The sequence below is a fragment of the Lissotriton vulgaris genome, chromosome 7 (genome assembly GCF_964263255.1).
Source record: "Lissotriton vulgaris chromosome 7, aLisVul1.2, whole genome shotgun sequence".
NCBI classification, from domain to species: domain Eukaryota; kingdom Metazoa; phylum Chordata; class Amphibia; order Caudata; family Salamandridae; genus Lissotriton; species Lissotriton vulgaris.
In genome coordinates, this window is record NC_141695.1 from 1,548,895,160 (window position 1) to 1,548,918,718 (window position 23,559).

The 23,559-nt window shown below is 42.3% G+C and overlaps 1 protein-coding gene and 1 long non-coding RNA gene across 5 annotated transcripts in view; one reads left to right on the top strand and one right to left on the bottom strand.

Annotated features, from left to right (window-relative positions):
* BCAS1 (brain enriched myelin associated protein 1) overlaps positions 1-23,559 on the top strand; it is a 505,437-nt gene that overhangs the window by 129,278 nt on the left and 352,600 nt on the right. For all 4 annotated transcript variants that reach the window (XM_086932444.1, XM_086932445.1, XM_086932442.1 and 1 more), the window contains exons 2-3: positions 14,255-14,336; positions 19,947-20,031. In XM_086932444.1, coding sequence (XP_086788570.1) covers positions 14,265-14,336; positions 19,947-20,031 — 157 coding nt within the window. In that variant the 5' untranslated portion in view covers positions 14,255-14,264. The remainder of the gene's footprint in view (positions 1-14,254; positions 14,337-19,946; positions 20,032-23,559) is intronic.
* LOC147705986 (uncharacterized) lies at positions 8,635-10,081 on the bottom strand. The gene is made up of 4 exons (XR_015297340.1): positions 10,033-10,081; positions 9,624-9,712; positions 9,342-9,427; positions 8,635-9,014 (listed from the first exon to the last, which is right to left on the bottom strand). It is a non-coding gene; the product is annotated as an uncharacterized LOC147705986 (long non-coding RNA).

Below are 23,559 nucleotides of genomic sequence, written 5' to 3' on the forward strand. Positions count from 1 at the left end.
TGTGATGTGATGGTTCCTTATGCACAGAGAAGGTGATGCTCCAGGGGAGACGAAGCGTTGGTTCCCCACTGCCATGCAGGGGGGGGGGGGGGGTGATGCATCAGTTCCTTACTGAAGAGGAGGTGAATGACGTTTCGGTTTCATACTGTGCGGGAAGGTGATGTGTTGGTTTCTTACTGAGGTCCCGGCATTGTTGTAGACTTGGCGCCCCAGTACGATGCATAGGGATTCGGGGAGGTGTTGACTCTCGATGCGGTGGCAGCAACAACGGCAGCAACAACGCTGCATCAAGCTCTCCACCGGTGGTACCCCGATGCGCGGTTCTTGCAGCCGCACATCAGGGCTTGTGTCAAAGACAATGCTGTGATTTCTGAGTTTGGAGAGTGATGCACAAGACTCAGCGTGTGACAGTTTCTCCAGTCATGGGCAGGGGCTTCATCGGTTTCTACAGTGGAACATCAGTGATGCATGGAAATCCTTCCTGCACTGCGGTGTTGCGTCAGAAACAAGTGAAGATGCGTCATACTTTTTACATTGCTTCATGTTTTCTCAGCTCCCAGCAGCAGGAACAACCGCCAGAGGCCCAACACGAGAACCTGCACATCTTGGCAGGTCAAAACTCCCAGCAATGGAGTTCAAGGTAGCCCTGGGCGTAGTGGGCGTAGTGGGTCTTCGCGGAGATACGTGAAGTGGGTGAGAAACTACGCCCACCTCCGCACTCCGCGTAGCCCCACTACGCAAACACCACTGGCCGCCACCCGCCTCCCTAAATACTTTCAATGAAAAGAGTAAAATAATTCAAACGCACTTACCTTGCCCGCCGCTGCCCGCCGCGTCCCCGGGGCTCTTTATCTTAATTTTTCCGTCTTGTTTACTAATGCGCATGCGCGGGCGGCCGCGCATGCGCATTTTCTCGTAAGAAATGCGCATGCGCGGCCGCCCGCGCATGCGCATTAGTAAACAAGACTGAAGAATGCAGATAGCGAGCCCCGGGGACGCGGCGGGCAGCGGCGGGCAAGGTAAGTGCGTTTTAATTATTTTACTCTTTTCATTGAAAGTATTTAGGGAGGGCGGGAGGGAGGCGGGTGGCGGCCAGCTACGCTCCGTCTGCGGAGTGTGCCTAGTGCCGCCTGGCTACGTCCGCTCCGCAAAATGCGGAGTAGGCGGCACTACGCACACTCCGTGCACGGAGCGTAGCTGGCCGCCCACCCCTAGTTCAAGGGAGCTGGTAGTGAAGTTTTTGTGTCCCTCAGACTTCAGAACAGGAGGGAAGCTATACTTCAAGCCCTTGGAGATCTTCTTCAAGCAGGATACACAGCACACAGCAAAGTCTTTGTCCTCTCCTTTGCAGAAACAGCCACTGCAGGCCCACCCCAGACAGCACACAGCAAAGGGGCAGTACTTCTCCTTCAGCTTTCCCAACTCTTCTCCTCTTGAGTCCAGACGTATTGTACATTTCTGGGGCCTATGCTCCAATATTTATACTCTGTGCTCAGTGCAAACCAGTTCTGTCCTCTCTGGCCCAGCTTCCTGGCAGGAGGTGGAGATAGCATTATGTGAGGCAGATGAGGCCTATTATCAGGTGCAAGGACATCTCTTCCCCCTACGGTAAATGCAGCCCAGGTCTATTCAGCCCAGCCCTGACTCATCCAGAAAAGGCAGGGCACACCTCAACCCCATCAGTGGCTGTCTAAAGAGAATGAACATCCCCTGCCCCTGTCACTCCAAAGCCAGACGGTCCACCCACAAACCAGTAGAGACAAACAGGATGGCTAAGCAAGAAAATACCCACTTTCTAAAAGTGGTATTTTCAAACACAAAATATAAAAATCATCTCTTCTAAAAGATGCATTTTTATATTCTGAGTTCAGGCATGCTAAACTCCATCATCCTACTTAGTCCCAATGGGAAGTTATACTTATAAGATGTTATAAATAAACTCCCATTCTATCCTATGGGACAGGTAGGCTTTCCAAAGTGAAAAACGAATTACACTGTAGTTCACCATCAGAACATTTCACACACATCAGGGCATATACCTCCTTTCACATATACTGCACCCTGCCCACAGGGACATTTTGGGCCTAACTTAGGGGTAATAAAAGGGAAAGTTAGGGCCTGGCAAGTGGGTGCATTTGCCAGGTCAACATGGCAGTAAAAACTGTGTGCACACACTCCGGTGGCAGGTCTGAGAACCCTTTGAAAGGCTGCTTGTGTGAGTGGCACAATCAGTGCTGCAGGCCCACTAGCTAGCAGCATTTGATTTACAGGCCATGGACACACACAGTGCACTGTACTAGGGACATAGTAGTCATTCAAAAAAGTCAATTTTGGAAACACCAATCCATAAGAACAATTTACACAGAGTGTATATGCACTTTAGCACTGATTAGCAGTGGACAATTGCCCAGAGTACTAAAACCAACAAAAGCAGGTTCAAATCCAGGAGGCCCAAAAGCAGAAAGTCTGAGGAAAAGCCCCCTGGAAAAGCCAGGTCTAGCAATTAGTTAATAAATAAATGGGAAGTGCGGATAGTGCTGCTCAATCAGCTTAGCCAGTTCCAATAGACAGAATTTTAACAGTAATCAATACGTTTTAAAAATTTAGGCTGAGGAGAACACAACATTTATATTTTGAACTTCACAAGGTTTGTAGCTTGATTTAACCTAATGTGGAAACAGTTCTAGACTTTCTAGCACAATCAGAACAAAAGACAAGACGTGGAACAGAGATGCTTGATGAAATCTTTACAGTGAAATATATTAAGGCCAGATGAAGCAAGATATTATTGTGAAAGATTGATTATTGTCAAAATAAAAAGTGACGTATCACAAAATTGAACAGTATTCTTATTCTTTGAAATACAATGAGCAATACGACTTATTGGATTGTTATGATCAAATAAACCATAATCATATATAGTGGGAACTGCCTTGTAGAAAAGTACCTCATGAAATTTTGCATAATACACTTTTTTGACAAAAATATGTGTCCTCCAATGCATGCTTTCTCCACAAGACCCACAAACACTGAGCAGAGCTTGTCCTGGGCATTTATAGTTATTTCCACCCATTCTTGTGGGTATTTGATTAGGATAAATGTTGCAGGGAACACCTTTTCTGGAGGGAGCAGCAGATAACCTCTGCTCGTTGCCACTATAGCTCCATCTATCCACAATGGTTAGACATCTAATTTGCAGGTATTGGTTAGTGTTTTGGTTTGCCCTTATTCCTGTTGCGACTTACATTTTATAATATTAACACCTAGGGGATGATACTTCTGTAAACGATATTTTGGGCACAATATTAGTGTCTGAGGATTTTCTGCTTAGGATATTCTGGTACCCAACCCTCTTTCCAGGAGTTTGAAGTAGGTAGGTTAGAAATTGTTCAAAAAGACGGGTTACTCTGTCACGAACATGACAGATATCCCATCTGCTGTATTCCAGGTGCATCATATTCAATGGCACTTGTAGTATGTCAAACAGGTTATCAGTCACGTTTGTGACAGAGTATCCCAACTGCCGAACTCTAAATCAGACCTATAGTTACTTGGGGTCTGTTATTGTCTATTAATCAATTGTTTAAGCATGCTAATGATATTTGGCGATGGAGTCTTGCATGAGGTATTATTCAGAATCTATGTCAGGTCCAGGTCAATGATTCAGATGCATTTTGTCCCATCAGTCTATTGAGCATGTTCCTGCTGAGCATGGCTCTGCCAACAGCATGGGCACATTTGTCTTAATTGGTACCTCGAGGATCAGGCTAAGTATAAGTATGAGGCTGTGTGTGGTTGGTTAGGCAAAGTGAGCTCCAGGCTGCTCATGATCACTGCGAAGAATTAGATTATTTTGGCCTCAAAGATGATTACCAGATCATTGCATGACTGTTGGGAAGTACCTATAGTGTCTTTGAGGAATAATTTGTCCGTTCTTGGACGATGTGAATTCATTTACTTATTTCATTATGCACCTCATAAATTTAGTAGGAATAGGAGTTTCTATGGGCCAGATGTATCAAGGCTTTTGCGACTCGCAAAGGCCTTTTAGCATTATTTGAAATGTAACAAAAAATCGCAATTTAAGGAATCGCAAAAAAATGCGATTCCTTATTTTGCCATAGCATTTAAGGAATCGCAATTTTTGCGATTCCTTAAATGATATGTATGTAACTTTTAGAAATTGCGAATTTGTATTAAGAAATCGCACATTACCACCAACTTGTAGTTGGTGGTAATTTGCGATTTCTTTTAAAAATGCCCTATTTGACATTTGTGAGGGTGGCATGTGACACACATACATGCCCATATGCACACACATGCACACACATGTACATTTCAGGGGTACAGCAGGGTGTCTTTGAGACACCCCTGCACCCTTGAAATAATTCTCAAATTGCGATTAGCAAATTGCGAATTCGCAATTTGCGAATTATTGCACTATCATTCCTATGGGCCTCCTGGCCCATAAGAATGCATTGGAAATTATTCCTTATTTGCGAATTCGCAAAATGCGAATTCGCAAATAAAGAATATTAAGAAATCGCTAAAAAATAGCGAATTTGTACATACATTCCATTTTGCGAATTCTAAATAGCAATTCACAAAAAATCGCTATTTAGAATTCGCAAATCGGAATCTTGATACATCTGCCCCTATGTCCTTTACTTGTAACTATGGTATTTTTATGACCAGTTGCACAGCTGGTTTTGTAATCCTATGCTAGAACTTTTCCAAACTTCTTTCTGATTTCCCATTCAATATTTTATATGTGGCAAATCAGTGTTCATGTATGTCCTGCATTTGTGATCTGTATCACTGGCATTTTTGCAATGGTGTTACTGTATGGAATGAGCTGGTGATTTTAAAATGGAGGCTTCCAACAATACACTTTGTATCCTCAAAGTTAAAATCAGTTGTACCATACAACAGCATAACATACCACAGCATGGCACACCATGCCATACCATAATGCAGCATAATCTAGCATAACATAACTCATAACAGGACATAATTCATGTGTAACGATTTGCGCTGGGGAATCAAAAGAGTTGAAGGTTATTTCGAAATATTCTCATTAGAAGCTTTTGAAAGGTTCATACTGAATGATTCTTTGTGAGGTTCTGATTTGAGGGAGTGTGACGAGTCTCATGTCAGTGAGAAGAAAGAAAACCACTGCGTTGTCTGGTCAGGTTAACAGATATTTCCAATGTTTTGTCTTCAGCTGTTGGTAGAGATTAGGACCCTGATTTGTAAAGAAATCATGCAAGTGCAGCAAATAAATTTGGTGCATTGCATTGCGTGAACGGGAGGGAGCAGAACAGCACCATGTCCACAAAGATGCAGTGCTTCTTTGTTCACTCCTGAAACTGGCACACTTTAAACTGCCTGGCACCAAAACAGACACCCTTGCGCCACAGTGTAAAGGTGTCTGCATTGTGGTAAGCAACGTTGTTGTGCAGGAAGAGGTCCCTTTCTGTACAAAAACTATGCTTTAAGACATTTCCCTCTTTGTATATGTGGTGTACAATGCCACACACATGCAAAGAGGGACAATTAAGCAGAAATAAACATATTTCTCCTCGCTACACCTACTTCTGGAGGTTGATTTTGGAGCAAATCCCTGTCCACAATTCTTTATAGATAGGGATTTGCATCAAAACCTGTTTGTCGTTGCACAGGAGTGCTAATGCACCACCCATGGAACATGCCATTTAATGCAAAGTAACACAAGGCAGCGTATCATGCAGCAATGAAAATTGCTATGCGATATATTAAAAAAGTAATGCTAACCCAATGCAAAGTCTGTGTAAATATGGGCTCTACAGGTCTAGGGTGTGACCATCATTGAGTCAGAGATTGTCAAAGAACTTCTATCTTGCACATCTGCTGCCTTTCTGTTGTCTGCTTTGTTGATATAAATGTTCTTTGAAGATTTTCTTCAGAAAGTAGACGTTTGATGTGCAATTGCACCACTGAGTGGTTGTTAATAAGACCGATGGATAGTGGGGTGATGTTTTCCTAATAGTTCATTTTATTAGGAAACTAGCAGCCTGTCCCGACGTTGTCCAGGTATGAATTGCTGCCGGCCAGTAGTATATTGTTTTGTAGGATTTCGTTTTGATCGCATTTCTTATCTGTGACATGCCTGTGAAACGCTCCGATTCACAGTGCACTGCTGATGCACTTAAGAGTGCGCGTTCAGTAGTGTGTGAACTCGAGTTTCCCTACTTTATTTTTCCTTGCAATATTATGTAGCGCAAACTCGACAACATGGCATGAGCACAATTTACATTACAGAAGAACACATTCATTTGTGGTAGGCACGGGGAGACAAAGCGATTTGCCTGGAGTGACAGGATGTTGAGCTGATGCTGAGATTCGAAAGTAGCTCCCCAGCTCTAAAGTTCGAAATTCTAGAACTTGTGGCGGCAGGTGTGTCTAAAAGTGTATGTCGGTGCTGGCCATCAATGAGAGAGACCTGTGCATTTTTCAAATGAGTGGTGAAAAAATATGAGTATATTGCTGGAGATGTGGGCCGCCGTGCCATCAATGTACTTACCGGGGGAGGGTGAACACCCATTATTCCGCAACTTTCTTTCCGCATACCATCACTCCGCATACTTTCATTACGAAAGTACCATGGCTCTGCAATGCCATTATAACGCATGGGGAAACAACGTTTACAACGCAATTTTTACAATGCACTACCATTACAACGAAACTTTTACAACGCAACATCCATTACATCGCATGCCATTACAATGCAACCATTACAACGCATGACACTACAATGCATATCACTACAACGCATGTCATTACAACGCAGTCCTTACAACGCATACCATTACAACGTCTACCATTACAACACATAGTACCCTTACACTATCCAACACTTACCCTACTGTTGCACCCCCTGGAGTTAGAATAGTAATTTTTACCCCTACACTATCCAACACTTACCCTACTGTTGCACCCCCTGGAGTTAGAATAGTAATTTTTACCCCTACACTATCCAACACTTACCATACTGTTGCACCCCCCTGGAGTTAGAATAGTAATTTTTACCCCTACACTATCCAATACTTCCCATACTTGCAATGTAATGTTATACGTTGTAATGGTATGCGTTGTAAAGGTAGTATGCGTTGTAATGGAATGCGTTGTAAAGGTAGTTTTAAAAAATGTGTTGTAATGGCATGCGTTGTAATGGATGTTGCGTTGTAAAAAATGCGTTGTAAAGGTATGCGTTGTAAAAGTATGCGTTGTAACATCATACATCCAACGCATGGCATTACATTTTATATGCTTTTACCACGCATACATTTACAACAAAATTTGTTGTAAATGCATAAATGGTAAAAGCATGTTTTTTTTAATGTTTGGATAAGGTAAGTATGGCTATAGGGGTATATATTGTGGGGTACTGAGGAATATATTTTGGGGTATTTGGGTATTTTAAGGGTTCAGATATAGTTTTGGATTATGGGGTACAGGGGTAGTTTTAGGGTTTAGGGATGGGTATGGGTTTTGGGGTTCAGGGCTAGGTTTGGGTTTTGCGGTATAGGGGTATTTTTAGGGTTCAGGGGTAGGTTTGGGTTTTGGGGTACAGGGGTATTTTAAGGATTCAGGGCTAGGTTTAGGTTTTGGGGTACAGTGGTATTTTTAGGGTTTAGGGGTAGGTTTGGGTTTGGGGTACAGAGGTATTTTAGGGTTCAGGGGTAGGTTTGGGTTTTGGTGTACAGGGGTATTTTAAGGGTTCGGGGCTAGGTTTAGGTTTTGGGGTACAGGGGTATTTTAGGGTTCAGGGGTAGGTTTGGGTTTTGGGGTACAGGGGTATTTTTAAGGTTCAGGGCTAGGTTTGGGTTTTGGGGTACAGGGGTATTTTTAGGGTTCAGGGGTAGGTTTGGGTTTTGAGGTACAGGGGTATTTATAGGATTCAGGGCTAGGTTTGGTTTTGGGGGTACAGGGGTATTTTTAGGGTTTAGGGATAGGTTTGGGTTTTGGGGTACAGGGTATATTTATACGGTTAAGATGGGTTAGTGTTTAAGGTTGTTGGGGTATTTTAAGGAGTAAGGGTGGGTTATGATTATGGGGTGAAGGGGTATTTAAAGGGAGCAGGGTGGGATTCGTTTTTAGGGTGTAAAGGGTAATAAAATAAAATAATAAATAAAAATATTATAAATAATGCATTTTAAAAGAATACATGTTTTAATTAAATTTAAAAAATGGGTATATATATATATTTTATATATATATATAAATACACATATATACAAACATACATTTGATGTTTTAATAATGTACTTTTACAAGGTATATGACTTTACCACACATGCATTTGCGTTATAATGGCATGCGTGATAAAGTCATATGCGTTGTAAAAGTTTTAGAAATGATGTCTTTGCGGAGTAATAATCCTGCGTCATAAAAATTGCGGAGTGATGGTATGCGGGATGTTGGTTTGCGGAATATCATAAGTAACAAAACAAGGGACCCTGAACCTAAATTAAGGATAAAGGGGAACAACCCACCAGGGAGTTCAACAATAATCAAAACATGACCGGGAAGTTCCCATTATTCTAAAGGACAAAAATGTACAGATAATAGGAAGTTGCCCACAAAAACACTGTTGGATATCAAAATTATTTTATTTTCATATATTTAAATAAATAAAAAGACATTCATTTGTTCGAAAAGGATTATAAACATCAGACACATTATCTAATATATACAGATTACTATTGCCATATTGGCCCAGCGCCTGAAAACAGTAACCATAATTTACACAAACCATTCATACTCACAGGCATACACACATTCAGCCATCACCATATAAATAGAGAGACAAAAACACTATAGACACATTAGAAACCAACAACCAGGGGAAAGCGCCGACGCGCGTTTCGGAAAGAGTGCCAAATTTTTAGAATTCCTTCATCAGGGCGAAGGTAAATTGCTGTTACAGTTCCATTTTAAATTGGCTGGGCAACAAACTGAAAACCGAAGTGTTTCTGTGGGCAAAAGATAAAAATAAATATTAAGAATAAAGAAAAGGGAAAAGGGGGAAATGGTCATCGGAGCTATACAGTAGAGCATAATGGTAAATACATTTTTAGAAAAAAGTTTGTATATATATGTGCACCACTGTCTAATGGGTGGTGGTAACACAACCAAGCAGCACATATCAATTGGGGCAGAAACGAGAGGGAGAGCTAGTAAGGATAGAACATACCCAATGGTATCGGGCTGTGCACCGGTATTCTATATTGTGGCCTCACATTCGCTCTACAATTAGCTATAAATACATGCAAGATTTCATGGAGGGATAGATGGCTTACCTGTAACACACGCCCAAGTGTTACTTCAAAGGGCTAGAAAAAGGAACATCGATATACTCGGAGAGGTAAATACAAAGAATGGGGTGCTGAAAAAAGCCGAAAAATGAGGAAAAAGTATTTCAAAAACCTATTCAAAAGGGGGAATACACAATCACAATTTAGGTCAGAGAATCCAGGGCAGAGTCGAAACGACCAACGGTCAGTACCTCCAAAGTAGGTTTGTACCTCGGTTGGGCAAATTAAATTTGAAGGTTACAGAAGAAACTAAATTCCCAGAATTACCTCCAGGTTGTCCAGAAGTGCATACATAAATTCAGGGGCAACAGACCGTGAGTGTAGAGGAGAATCTTAGAAAAGTGCATGCATCGGGTCTGAAACAAGAAAAACGAATACAAGTAACACGAGCGTTGAGAAAAACTACAATTGAGTAATAGGAGATCACTTAAGGGCACTAGATGGAACTTACTCGTAATGATTTTAACGCGTCCCATGGGGTGCTTTAGATAATGTGTCCCCTGAATCGAGCTTGGCTCAAAAAGATGAAAGGTAGAGCGTTCGAGCCAATTCCCTAGGAAGTACAAACCAAACAAATAGTTTTGCTTTAAACTACGGACGAATCAAAAGGTTTTGTTGATGAAAACGCCCAGCAGTCAGTAATGTGGGCTGCGTAAATTGCCAAGCGGAAACTTACCGGCGAAAACGCGGAGAGGCTCTCCCGACGGTCTGCTGCCTGCTTCCTCCGAGTGAGAGAGGTGGCACCCAGGAGTGCATCAGGTTTAAATAGAGTGAACAATTTCATAAACGCTTTTCACCTGAGAAGGGGGGACGGCATCCGCTGATCCGAAATCCGAGTGTCGCCGAAATAGACGAAGGGCATCTCAGAAACGTTAGGAATAGAAAGAGGACTGACGGAACCAGGCTTTTGCACCGAAAACTAAATATGGAAAGTGGAAAGAGAAAAGTGAAACAGTATTTGCCGGAAAAAGCTATCGAATAGCATTTTCCCAAAGAATTAATTCATTTAATCCGGAGACAGCCGTCTCCATAGTGAAAATCCAAAATAATTCCCTCTTACTTTCGAGGGAATCGGTGTTTCCATCTTTAGGGCAATGGATCCATTCAAGGATCAGCCATCTGAGGTCTTCGATTTTGTGTCCCATTTCTTTCCAATGGGCCACTAAGGGTGCTCCCGTCCGGGAGTTTCTAATACATGATTTATGTTCGGAGAACCGATAGCGGAATTCTCTACCAGTTTCTCCAACATAGCCTTTGGAGCAAGGGCAGATCAATAAGTATATTACATTGCTGGACTTACAGTTAAACATCTCTTTGAATTTGACGTATCTTTTGCCCCATTTGAGTTCAGGTGTACAGATCACTTGGTCACAAGCGTGGCATCCCCCACACTTATGACTACCCAGAATGGGATTGGCTCCTGTAATACTTTTTTGAACATGACCTATTGGATCCGATGTAGATGCCCTAACCAAAATGTTTTTGAGGTTATTATTTCGCCGAAACCCAAATATAGGTTTGTCTAGCTTATCTGACGACTTATCTAGGTTAAGTAGATGCCAGTGCGAATTGATCACAAATCTAAGTTTATCATTAAACTTGGAGTGGGTAGAGATCATCACTAGCTTATCATCCCCTTTTTTCTCTTTGGGAATCAGGAGGTTCTCCCTGTTGTAATATTTGGCCCTCTTGTAAGAATCCCGAATGAGACGCTTAGGGTAGCCTCTGTCAATGAATTTCTTTTTCATTATTCCTGCATGAAATTCAAAGTTGTTCAGATCAGAACAGTTTCGGCAAAGCCTTAAAAATTGGCTAAACGGGATGTTGTTTCTTTGGCTACGGGGATGAAAGCTATCGTACATAAGCAACGTGTTACGTGCTGACGGTTTGGTATAGAGAGATACTCCTAACTGGTTGTTGTTCTCAAAGATCCACACATCAAGAAATTCTATTTTCTCTGAGCTGATGTTGGTGCTAAATTTGAGGTGTGGATCACATAGGTTTATCCACTGGGTAAATTCATTCAATTGTTCAATTGGTCCTTGCCAGATAAAGAAGATATCGTCTATATATCTATTGTACTGTGTGACATTTTCGAAGAAGGGAGCAACTTCGTTATAAATATGCTTTTCTTCAAACATCCCCATATACGCATTGGCTACATTCGGGGCACAAGCAGCGCCCATACTGATTCCCAGTATTTGTTTGTAGATGTTATTATCGAATTCAAAGAAGTTCTCATTGAGAACTACAGCAAGACATTCAAGAACGAACAGTTTTTCAAATCCGCAGTTTATTCCATCCAGCAATTTTTTGACGGCTATCAAGGCCCCTTCTTGAGGGATATTGGAGTAAAGTGCCTCAATATCCATTGAGACAAGGAGGTCAGTCTGGGGGTTGAACTTAAGACCTTCAATCTTAGAGATCAAATGTCCAGTATCACGGACATAGGCCGGAAGCTGACAGATGATGGGGGCTAAGCAAGCATCCACAAATTTAGAAAGTGGTTCTGTCAGTGAACCAATCGTGGACACAATGGGCCTAAACGGAGGTTCAATCAGATTTTTATGCAGTTTGGGGAGTCCATACATAATCGGTATTTTATAGTTATATTTGGTTTGCGGAATATCATCACATATTCCTGGGGGAGGGATAGTCCCTTTCTTGCTATTTCCGTGGAGGCGGGCCTTGTGTCCGGATGTGCGTGGCGCGAGGCCTGTGCTCAAGAGAAGTGGAAAATCTCCAGTGTGCGCTTCAGGCGTCACCGGAAGTTAGGGCGAGATTACATTTTCTGCACAATGGCCCCTGTTTGCGCTCCTTCCGGCCCTTGGGAATTGCGCCATGCCTGACCTCCATACAGTAAAGCAGGTGCACGTCACTGGGAACGCGGGGCAAGTGCACCCGGAGCTGGGATGTACAGAACCTGGGAAGAAAAAACAATGAAATATTGGGCACAACACTCACTTTTTTTTCCGTAATCCCGCGCCCCGCACACGTCCACGCCCCCAGCACACGCCCACAGCACACAATATGAGGCATGGCATGAAGGGTGAAATGTACCACACGCCCCCAACGTTTGTCACGCCCCCAGCACACGCCCACAGCACAACGCAGACACGCCCACAAGGGACTACTTTGCTGGCACTGTTCTTTTACCTTTTAAATGTATATGGTGGGCGTCCGCATAGCCTATGTCCTTCTGCTGCAACTGCCCTTTCCAATGCTGTATTGGGTGTTGTGATTGGTGCTGTGGTTCCTGAGATTACCCGCCTCAAAGGTTTGGGCTCTCTCTTTATTATATTAGTATAGAAGATGACCAGACACATGGAAGCACAGCTATTTTTGTAATGCAGTAGAGAAATGTTTCTTGTCGGAATAATAAGTACAATTTATGGACCATTCAGTTTAAATGTTAAGGTTTGGTAGTTGGTGGGGTGTGCATGCAGTGCTGGGCCTTAGTGATTTAACTGGGGCTGGTGGCTTAGTGGACTAATGCGTCCATTGTAGGGGCCTGTGTTTGTCCTCATGATAACAGGTTCAAATCCCAGCTGGTTCACTCATCCACCTGAGTAGGATAAAATGAGTACTATTGCACAACAATAAACATCTGTTATTCAGCGCCTTGATATGCTTGGTTGATGCGTGTGCTTTACAAATGCTTATGTTATGTTATTTTGTATATGTGAGACCTTGGCTGGAGTGTAGCTTTGTCCAAACTGTGTACATTTGTTAACCTTGAAGAAAGGCAGGATCCACCAGGCAATCCCTTATTTTCTTTAAAAAACCTCTTGGTCATGCTACTAAGAGAAGGCTTCTTTCTCTGGTTGGTGTGGTCCAGGAGAGGGCAGTCCAATCTTCTGCTGTAGCGACACTTGGGGGTTCCTCACAGGTGTTCAGTGGTTTAGAAGTAGGCACACAGGAGAGGCCTCACTCTGCTGCCTGCTCTAGTAAACTCAAAATATCAAGAATTATGAGGATTTATAATGCAAACAGAGTCACCAGCAGATAGTCAAAATCATTTGAATGGACTTTTTAGACTTGCCAATATTCATATGTTAATTGGAAGGAAGGCCGCCTGGATCAACAGCATACTTGAGTGAAAGGATAATATCCAGGAGGAAACTATTCGAACCGAGTCACCTATTTTGAAAAATAAATGCAGTTCTCATTGCTATTATATAAGAGCAAACAGAATCTTATGAGGCTCAATATTCTAGCCACTTAGGGGCAGATTTATGTTAACTGGCGCATCCCCTGGGATGCGCCAGTTAACATGCGCCACAGTGCGCCACAGCTCCGCCAGCCATGGTGCGCCGCATTTATAATGCGGCGCACCATGGTGCAAAAATGGCACAGATGCGTGACGCATCTGTGCCGGAAATGTGGTGCATTGCTGGAGTTGCGTCATAAGCGCGACACAGCTCCAGCAAGGCTCGGGGTGCCCCATTTTAACAATGCTGCGTCAAGACCTACGCCTGCTTCAAGCAGGCGCAGGCTTTTGACGCAGCATTGGCTTAAAAGTGACTGAGTGAAATCTCATAGATTTCACTCAGCCATCTTGAGAGGCGCACCTGCCCCGGAACGCCCACCCTGCGCCGGAACGCCCACAAGCGGCGCAGGGCTTTACAACGTGACGCATCTGCCTAGATGCGTCACGTTGTAAATCGTTCGTAGGGATGCGCCACGTTTACGCCGCCTTGCGTGACGCAACAGCGGCGTAAACGTGGCGCAAGGGCCTCATAAATCTGCCCCTAACTCTTTTGTGATTTTTTTGTATTTCGAAATACTCATCAATGTAGTTATGTGTCCACCGAGGATGATTAAGTCTGATGTTTGCCTTTATATTCGACAAGGCTTTGCTTTAGTTTCGCATTAAACGTAATTGTTTTCTCTTCTAGATAAACGAATATGGGGAATGTGGAAAGCGTCCAAGAAAAAGCAGAGGACAAAGATAACACTGTGAATACAGACGATTATGAGGTATGCTAGAATTGACTTTGCTAAGTTATCTTCATTATGTTTAAGATTGATGCAGACACGAAGAGAACCTGATACTCTTTCAAAGAAAAGGCACATGAATCATTAGTACATACAACTAACAGCATCTGCGATGTAGGCTTTCCCAAGGCTTGAGTGCAGCTACGTTTTTGATTGAAACAATATTCGATGTATATCTATATGTCCCAAGGAAACCCAAGGAAACATTTCAGCACTCTCCATTAACCAGTGAAGAAGATGCTTCCAAAATAACATCAATGCTATTTGTATACATTACAACAGAGAAGGCACTGACTTGGATTTCACACCAGTCAAGGTAAAATTGGACAAGGGTGTTGATTTGTGGTTTTCATGCAAATGCAACTATCTTAGCACCTCTGTGGAAAAAAAATACACAAATGGGCTCACCTTTAGATATAATGGCTTGAAAGTCAAGAGACCTTGTAGGTTACAAATACCCCTGCAAAGTGAATTAGAATTCCTTATCTAAAACTCTGTTATGAGAATATATAAACCGCATTTATAAACGATGGCTGGTACCTTGAAAATGCAGAAATTAAGAAGACTTCCTGAAGCGTGTTGAGAAATATCATGCATGCGGCTGTTTTAAAAATAATTAGAAGAGTATATAAAGGTTCTCTTCAAATATTATTAAAAAAAGTATAACATTCTATGAATTTTCTGCTCTGAAAATATGAGTTAACATTATGTAACATTATGTAAAAATAAATCAATTTCTATCTGTAATAGTTTTTAGTAAATTAAGGCTTTGTGAAAATATTTTCAGGAGTCTCAGGGTAGCTATAGGTTGCTGGGCTCAGTCCAGGGCTTAGACCTACTATTAGACTCAAACCAAAAAGTGTCCCCCTTAAGTGCTTGGACCGAAGTGTAGTTATGCCAACTGCTCAGACAGGTGGCAACGCAAAAGACGCCAGATGGCCAGTCCTTTGGTTTTACCAGAAAAATATTTTATGCAACACAACCAATCATTATGGGGCACTTATGGGAACAGGGCCAAGAGTATTCTAGGGGATGATATTTTTTGGTAAGTAGGGTTGGATGGGACTCTTGAAGTTTTACTCTGCTGAATTCTGTGGCGTTAACTAAAAACTGTACGAGTTAACGTGGAGTTCCGCGAGTAACAGAATTCCGGTCCGTCTTAGTGTTCACTCTGAGTTTTAGCGCCAGGAGCTTGTCCCATGCTGTAGAATCAGTGCAAACGACACCACATGGCATGCCAGAGGCCACTGCTTTTTTTCTGCCACTCAAGTGGATTTTGTACTCAAGCTGCAGCTTTCGCAGCGCGAGTGGCAGCTTTTTCAACACGAGTGATAGCTACCAGTCGCGTTGAGAAATCTCACCGGGAGGCAGTCTAGCACGTGTTTTTACTCACTTGTGCTCGCCAACAGTGTGAGAAAAACTCTGCAACGTGGCAATTGGCAGAGGTTTTGCTGAAATCAGAGTGCAGAGTGGGTAAAACTCTGCAAACTTCTCTGGGAGAGTGGAGTTTACCAGCCACCCCTATTGGTAAGTTGCTTTGGCATTTGACCCTCTGAAAGGAATTTCAGTGTGACCTTGTTTGGGGAGATTATGTGGTTCTATTTACTATTAGCCGTAATGGAATAATTATTCTTTCTCCACTTCAGTGTGCATACTTCCCTTCCTTCAGGGAACCAAGTCTCAGTACCTTTACAGTTCTAGTTTAAAAATTAGGTATGGTCCTTCCAAGGGCAACGGCTAAGGGAGTATATGTCAGCCAAGCAGACATCACTCCTCAAGTGTGCAATCGGCATAGCTTACTAAGCACAGATGCTAGGTGTCAACCCCGGCTGATAGAGGTCATGCTTCATGCACCTGTGCCAACATCCTCAGGTATGTCACAGCTGCACCAGCACTAGTCAGTCAGTGGTGTGCTGGCGTCTTCCTCGGGTGTGAATACAAAACCTTACTTCCAAACAAACAGGTGCCAATCCCAGGTTGCAGTTGTGACAATCTACTAATGATATTGGTCTTCTCGTGGTACTTGAAGTTGCTTGTGAATCCCACATCATCTGGGTGTAGTTGTCTTTTTTGTAAACCTTTGGCAATTCTTAGAAATAGATCACTGAATGGATTTCACATCCTCTTGAATTACAGGGCACCCTGAGTCACAGATGTCATCCACCTTGGGAGGATGCATCCATGCCTCTGGACTTCAGTAACCATATCTCGGGGCAGGCTGGGATACAGTAGTGGCATTACTTTACCCTGCCTGAGTTCCTCTGGTCCAAAGACCCTGCTTACCAGCCAGGCAGCTCTTTCACTCAGAGAGGGATGTAAGAAGCTCATGCTGTTGGGCAAGTTGAATCATCCCTCGGTTACTGCTTTTGAACCTAGCAAGGGCAGTTGGCAGACAGTCCCCAAACCCTGGTCTCTCCCAGTCACCACTGATGGGAGACTCCAGTCTTCTGGTTAGGCAGTCTTGGCACCTGGACTGGAAATTTCAGATTCATCAGTATGCTCAAGTGGCAGATACTCATATTGCATTGTAGCGGTTCAGCTCATTGACTGGTTCTGGCAAGTTCTGTACTTTTGTGATTTGACTCATACTGGTCGAGCTATGGTCATTGATACAAGCATTAGTTGGGAGGCAGTGGGAGCTGGGAGTCTCCTCTCAGGAAATCAAAAGCTCAAGAGCAAGTGATACCTTTTAGCCTGTGGAGGGTAGCCTCTCTCATAGAGTAATGGGTGAAGAAGAGTCAGGGGAGACTCCCTTGCTTCAAAGGTACCCTGTGTCTCATTTCTTAACACCAGCAACACTCCTCTGTTTGATTTGTTCTGGGGGAAACCTTACAATATACACGGCTATCTGGGCTTTTCATCCAATTCTCCATCTAAAGTACCACCGAGGTATGCCTGAGGCACAAAATAGCCCACTGTTCCCATAGAGACATGTATCGTTTGCACTACACATGTATCCTCGGCCCCCAAGTAGTACAGACACATGCAACATCCATACTCTACATCATGAGCACTCGCAAAAATTTGCCCAGGGGCCCAAATGTTTGGTCTGTGAGGCGACTAAGGGTTGTATTGATGCTAGCAGGATGGCGGTTGATTGACAGTAAGGCAGGTGTAGGGGAAGCAAAACATGTACATCTAGTGGCTGAATTGTACAATGTGAAACTCCTGGGATTAATCCCGCTTCCACACGTTAAAAAATTGTGTTTTATTTTCCCACCTTTTTCTTCATTATCTTACATAAGAGGACATTAAAATAAATATAACTTCCTAATGTGCACTGTACAAAACCTTCTCCTGTTTTGATTTAAGAAAGTATAATACTGTTCATGTATAATAGGAAACCAGGCTACCCAACGAGTACACATAACTACTTCTTTGCCTCTTAGTTCACTATTGACATTGGTGTCAGGGTGGGATGGGGGGGGGGGAATTAGTGTTTCTTAATTCATGTTTGAAAACTATCACTTTAAAAAAATACTTCTCAATGCACTGATATAATCTGTTGTACTAAGGTGAAACAGTGTTGCATGCTAAAGAAATACACCTTTTGAATTGAACAGACATCATATATTTACACTTTTGCCTCAAACATGGCTTTAAAAATGAAGGTGTTACTAAAGTGAAGTTGTTCAGGACTCCCTAGTTACGTCCCTTCTTTAACATTTATTAACCTTTAACACCTTGGCTGCTAGGGGGTTTTCCCCTCCTGTGCTGATCCTTGATGAACCTCATTGTTCATGACAAGGTCAACTCGTCAAACGCACAGCACAGGTAACACCCATGACAAGCTGACCTTGTCATGAGCATGGAAGGGGTTAAATAAATGCTTGGCTGTTTCTTTAACATCTATTCAATGTTAGTGCTGAGTCGAGTAAGCAGCAGCCCAGTGATGCTGTTGAACAGTGGCCCGCATATAAAGGTCAGAAGGGCCATATTAGGCCCCAGGACCATAATTTGAGTATCAGTGCTCTACATGGATGACCATAGGAGCCAGTAGTAAATCAATTAGAAAAATGCAGGAGAGGTAAGTAGCCTGCTCTATCAAACAGGTGAAACAGGTGATATTGAAAAACAGCATTCCTGAAAATTATAATCACTTCACTGCCACCTCTGTCAGTCCTCTGTCGCCTAATGCGATGGCAGGGGTGGCTGTCTTAAAAAGAAAGGTGCACTTGATATGCCCTTCTAACTACAGATTCCCACTCAGAGTCTCACTTCATATAATTGGAAGGACTCTAGGCACATGCACTGCTGAAGTGGGGGTCAAAATACCACAGCGTTCTATGGGCACTTCAAGGCATGGGTGAATGTTCTCCAGAGCCATGTAATGGACTTTTCTGCATCTCAGTAGGCCTTATTTAGATTGTAACAGAACAGGAACACAACTGTACATTGGCATTGCTACTGCCTTACTAAACTGAAAGGGGCATATTTATGAACAAATCACACATTGTTTTTGTGCAGAAAGGGGCACCTTCCTGCATAAAGCAATCCTTTGAGGCATTTTTGTCTTTCTAAGAATGCAGCACACTTAGAAGGAGGAAACAATGAGGGGAAATAAAGAGATTTCTCCTCGTTGAGCCTCTTGGTGGAAGGCGTACAATTCTGATGAATTCCTAGGTCTACCACTCTTGATAAATCTGGGAATTCATCAAATTACATGAGTGAATGCATAGGAACACCCAGTCTCCACCTATGTAATACCCTCACCACTGGCGCTGCCTTTTGTTACACTAGATTTACAAAGTCACCAAGGGCCCCTCATGGTGGTCATGCTTGGCTTGATAAATCTCATTGTAGGATTTGCACCACCCTGTGTCAACTTGCATGGTTCAGGGCAAATCAAACTTAGAATCTGGGAACACGAGGTTTATGTAGTTGTATACCTCTAATCTGGTAGCCCATCTACAAAAGGGCGGCCAGGTCACAGTGTCAGTTATACCAATCTTGTGAAGGCAGGGGCTACGGTCACTCATTGCCCCAGCCAATGTTCACCATGCGATGTGTGTTGCACATGAGCAGGTAAAATGCAGAAGGGTCCTACAAAATTCCCTACTTGGCGGGTCACTTCCTTTTAGTTTAGATGAAAATGTTTGATGAATGGACACTTCAAACATGGCCCACTCAGCAAACCTTCAGTGCTGTGAAGGGAGCCACCTTTGTGTGACTTGCTTCAGAGCAAAAGGATCCCCATCAGGGGATGGGAGTCTATAAATAGTGTGCATGGTCCACTTATGTGGTGGTAGAAGCCATAGGCTATGCCCTCTGTGTACCAATGGACCATTCTCTAGGGGCTAAAAAACCATCATAGTTATTTGTATGGTACTAGTGCCTTTCACATGTACTCCACATGACTTTAATTGGTAAACTGACCTCTAAGCCACGTATAATTTTCTGAAACAATACCCTGTTAATAATTTAATCTAAAGGGATATAAGAAGAATAAATATGTGAAAATGTGCACATTATTATACTTATAAAATGTGTCTTCATTCTACATTATAAATATTTTCTCTATATATACCTATGGTATGCATTAAAAACATAAGCCAGACTAAATGCATGATGTGATTTATCTTTCCCTTTTAGATTGTATCTGAACCGGTTTGTGTTCAAAATGGACCTGCGACTCTCCAAAGTGCACCACCCAGCAGCTTTCAAAAGAATGATATAGGTATGTAACAAGTCAAGGTTTTGCCTTCTATTTTGACTTAGTTCACTGTAGTGAACAACAAGAGTACAGAGGAAGTGAGGCAGGAGGAAAGTGAGCAAGGGATGTGGGGAAGTAGAGCAAGGCTGAAATAAAAGAAGTGGATGAATGGTGTATGGAAGGGAGGTTAGTGATTGGATGAATAAATACAAAATTGAGTTACATCCAAAACAGTACCCTCTACCACAGAATATTTGATATACAGGAACATGATATCCTGGCTGTGAAGTGAGTAAAATACAGAACTCATCGGAGTACACAGGAAGCCTTAACTGGGGTGTCAAAATATGTCCCAATGGCATAGCTTGAATTGAATAAATTAATGAAATTGATTATAATGCTTGAATGTGCTCATGCAAACATTCCAGATTAAAAGACACTCAACTAGAAATAGGAACTGAACGGAATCAGAAACCTAGAGGCATATTTACAAACAAATTTGGCAGCTCTTGCTCTGAGATTTTGAAAATGCAGGGATGCTCCATTTTCACAAGAATAGGGTGCATCCCTGTGTTTTCCCCAGCACTGAGATAAAAAAAAAGCTGCCTAGCGGAAATGCAGGCACCCTACAGCAATATTGCACTGCGGGGACAATTGTTTATGTGCAGGGAGGCACACCTTCCTGCACTTAAACAATAACAATGGTGATTTACTCTTTCCATGTGTGCTGAAGGATGGAAAGGGCAAAAAACAAGAAGAAATTAATAATTTCTCCTCATATCACCATTCTAATGCCTGGCATTCCATGGCATTCATTTTTAGTGATGCCTCAGCCTTGTAAATCTAGGGCAGCATAAAAAATATGGGTGTTGCAGTGGAATGCCCACAGCAACATCCATTGAGCGCCTCTTTATCGCAGAGGAGTGCAACGGAAAGGAGCATATTTACAAGGTGGCGTTAAGCTACCCTAAGTGGCTACGAGCCACCTTGTAAATATGGAAGATGGCGCTAAGCCACCGAAGCATCAAGAAAAGTGACGCTCCAGTGGTGAAAGGGGCTTGTAAATATGCATTCTAGTGTTCTAGATACTGTAAAGATGGATTGCTTCTGTCTGTGGCACTCATCTACTTCTTCTCTCCCCAGGAAATTCACATTTTAAATATGCAGGTTGCTGATGTCAAGGACTACTCTTTATGTAGAGGTTTTACATAACTTATCTAAATATAGTTTGGGTAAAATATACTGCATACAGTCTCCTGCTATCGTTGTAATAGCAGAGATTATCTCAGTTTGTGTTCCTTTTTCCTTTATACCAGTTTGGCTCAAAACCAGGTTCATATTTAATGTCCAACGTTCCATGTTGTCCTTTTGTTTTGGCCACTCTTATTGTACATCTTTTTTGACAAATATAATGTGACCCTTGCTATCACAGAGACCAAAGAAGCAGTTTATCTGGATTCAATATGTCCATACCATGGGGGCAATCCATAAAGGCATTTACAAATATTTAACTAAATAGAAACAGTTTCAGCAATTATTCAACTGTACCAATGCATTATAAATCAACATAACTTAGAAGTACAATATCTCATACAAAATAAACTTTATTATCCCATGAGACATCTTTTCACAAAATTCATTTAGAAAATTGCGAGTGAGACAGTTAATATACCAAATTGTACTTGAGCAAATTTAAAACATAACATCAAAAGGAGAAAATAAATGATAATATTTTTATACAAGATCACAAGACGTAGAGCTTAGATTTATAATGGAGAAGAATTCAGTTCAGTTGTGACCGGTGGGGTATATCTTGTCTATTTCAGTTAGAGGATACCAGGGCCCCTGTAGCTGACCCAAAACCTCAACTTAATACTGTTCATGAATATGTGTATTGGTACTCTTGTTGAACATCTTCATGTGGTCATACATGAAATTCTTAAAGGTATGGGAGTAGATCTTTGCCTGTGCTGGTCCTAGCTCTAATGTCATCTATGTAGACACACTGTAAACTTCATGCAGTCCCTAAAAACATATGCAGGTAAACAAAGATGACATTTCTCCCTATGACAGAAATCTGGGAAAAACATGGAAGATCAATGGAGGAGAAAAACACCAGACTGAATCTCAATCTCCAGTCCAACATTGTCTCAGTTGAGAGAAGGCTCAACTTTGTCTTGATATTGCAGAGGCAAGTTTGACTGACCTGACGGCAGGGAGGAAAGAGACAACTAGGCTGCATAGTTTATCAGTCAGTTGGAAACTTTTAACGCATACACCATCGAACAGGTTAATGGTTTCAGCAGCGGGTGTTGCTTTGATGAGCATCACCTGACCTAGATTCCAGCTGTCAGGCCCTGGTAACCACAGTAAACTCACCAGTTAGAAGTATTGAGGTGAGCAAAAAAGAAATCTCACAAAATAGTAAGCACAGGTTTGGGTGGGCTACCAGGAAAACCAAGGGGAACCAAAAGAAAGGAATAAAATACAAAGTACAGAAAGGATAATGAGTGTAAATTCATACAAAAGCGAAAGGCCAATGCAACTAAAAACACATTGCCTCTTGAAGTCTATGAACTGTGGGTGGTCTTAAACATGGATCTGCCACTATTAAGCCACAACAGATCCTAATCCAGAAAAGGAATAAATGAATGTCCATCAGTTATTGGTCTAGTGTTCAAAATCTGACACGTCTTCCCTCATCTTCAAACCCATGTACTTTATACTGAATGGTGTGTCTGCATTCTGACATCTTATGCACAGAGTATTCTAACAAGAGTCAACCGAACGACTGTTGCATGGATTCTGCTCAGGAACAGAACTATGCTTGGGACCATAGAACATAAGTACATAGGGACTGAGTCACCATACCACCTCAGTATCCATGAGCCCGAATCCGACAAGCTATAATGTCTCACTTGCCCTCTCCACCTTACCAGAGAAACAAGTGAATTGGCAGCCCAAAACACAACACTCTTGGCCCTCTCAAGGATCATGGTAAATGGATACACCCTCTTGCTCTCTTACTTGTACTTGTCCACAATAAAATAATCGGGCGAAACAAAGGAAGTTTAGAATAATTATTTAAAATATTGTGCTCTGAAATGCAGTATTTGTGCCACAATTAGAAAACAAATGCATACTAAAAATACTGTTAGCACGGTTAATAAACCATATGCCATGAAAAACCCTGTTATGTTGTAAGACATAGTAGCCTAAACCTCCCTCTCCTTGAACTGAAGCTAAATGATTATATATCAAAAATATCTGGGATTAGTGGAGGAACCCGTACCTAAGCATACACAGATGAATGTTCTACATCTCAGAGGACGCATTGATCTTGTTCCAGAACTCTCGCTCCATGTGTGTGTCTGGATCCTGTGCTCATATATATGACAAGGCATATGTACACATAAACTACAGCTGTATTCTTGTGTTATGTCTAGGTGCTAGTGCCTGGTCAGAAAGAATACCAAAGGGCATTGTTTGTTTAACCTTGTCTGTGGTGTTCAGACTAAATCCGAAGAAAAGAACAGCACACAAGAAAAACAT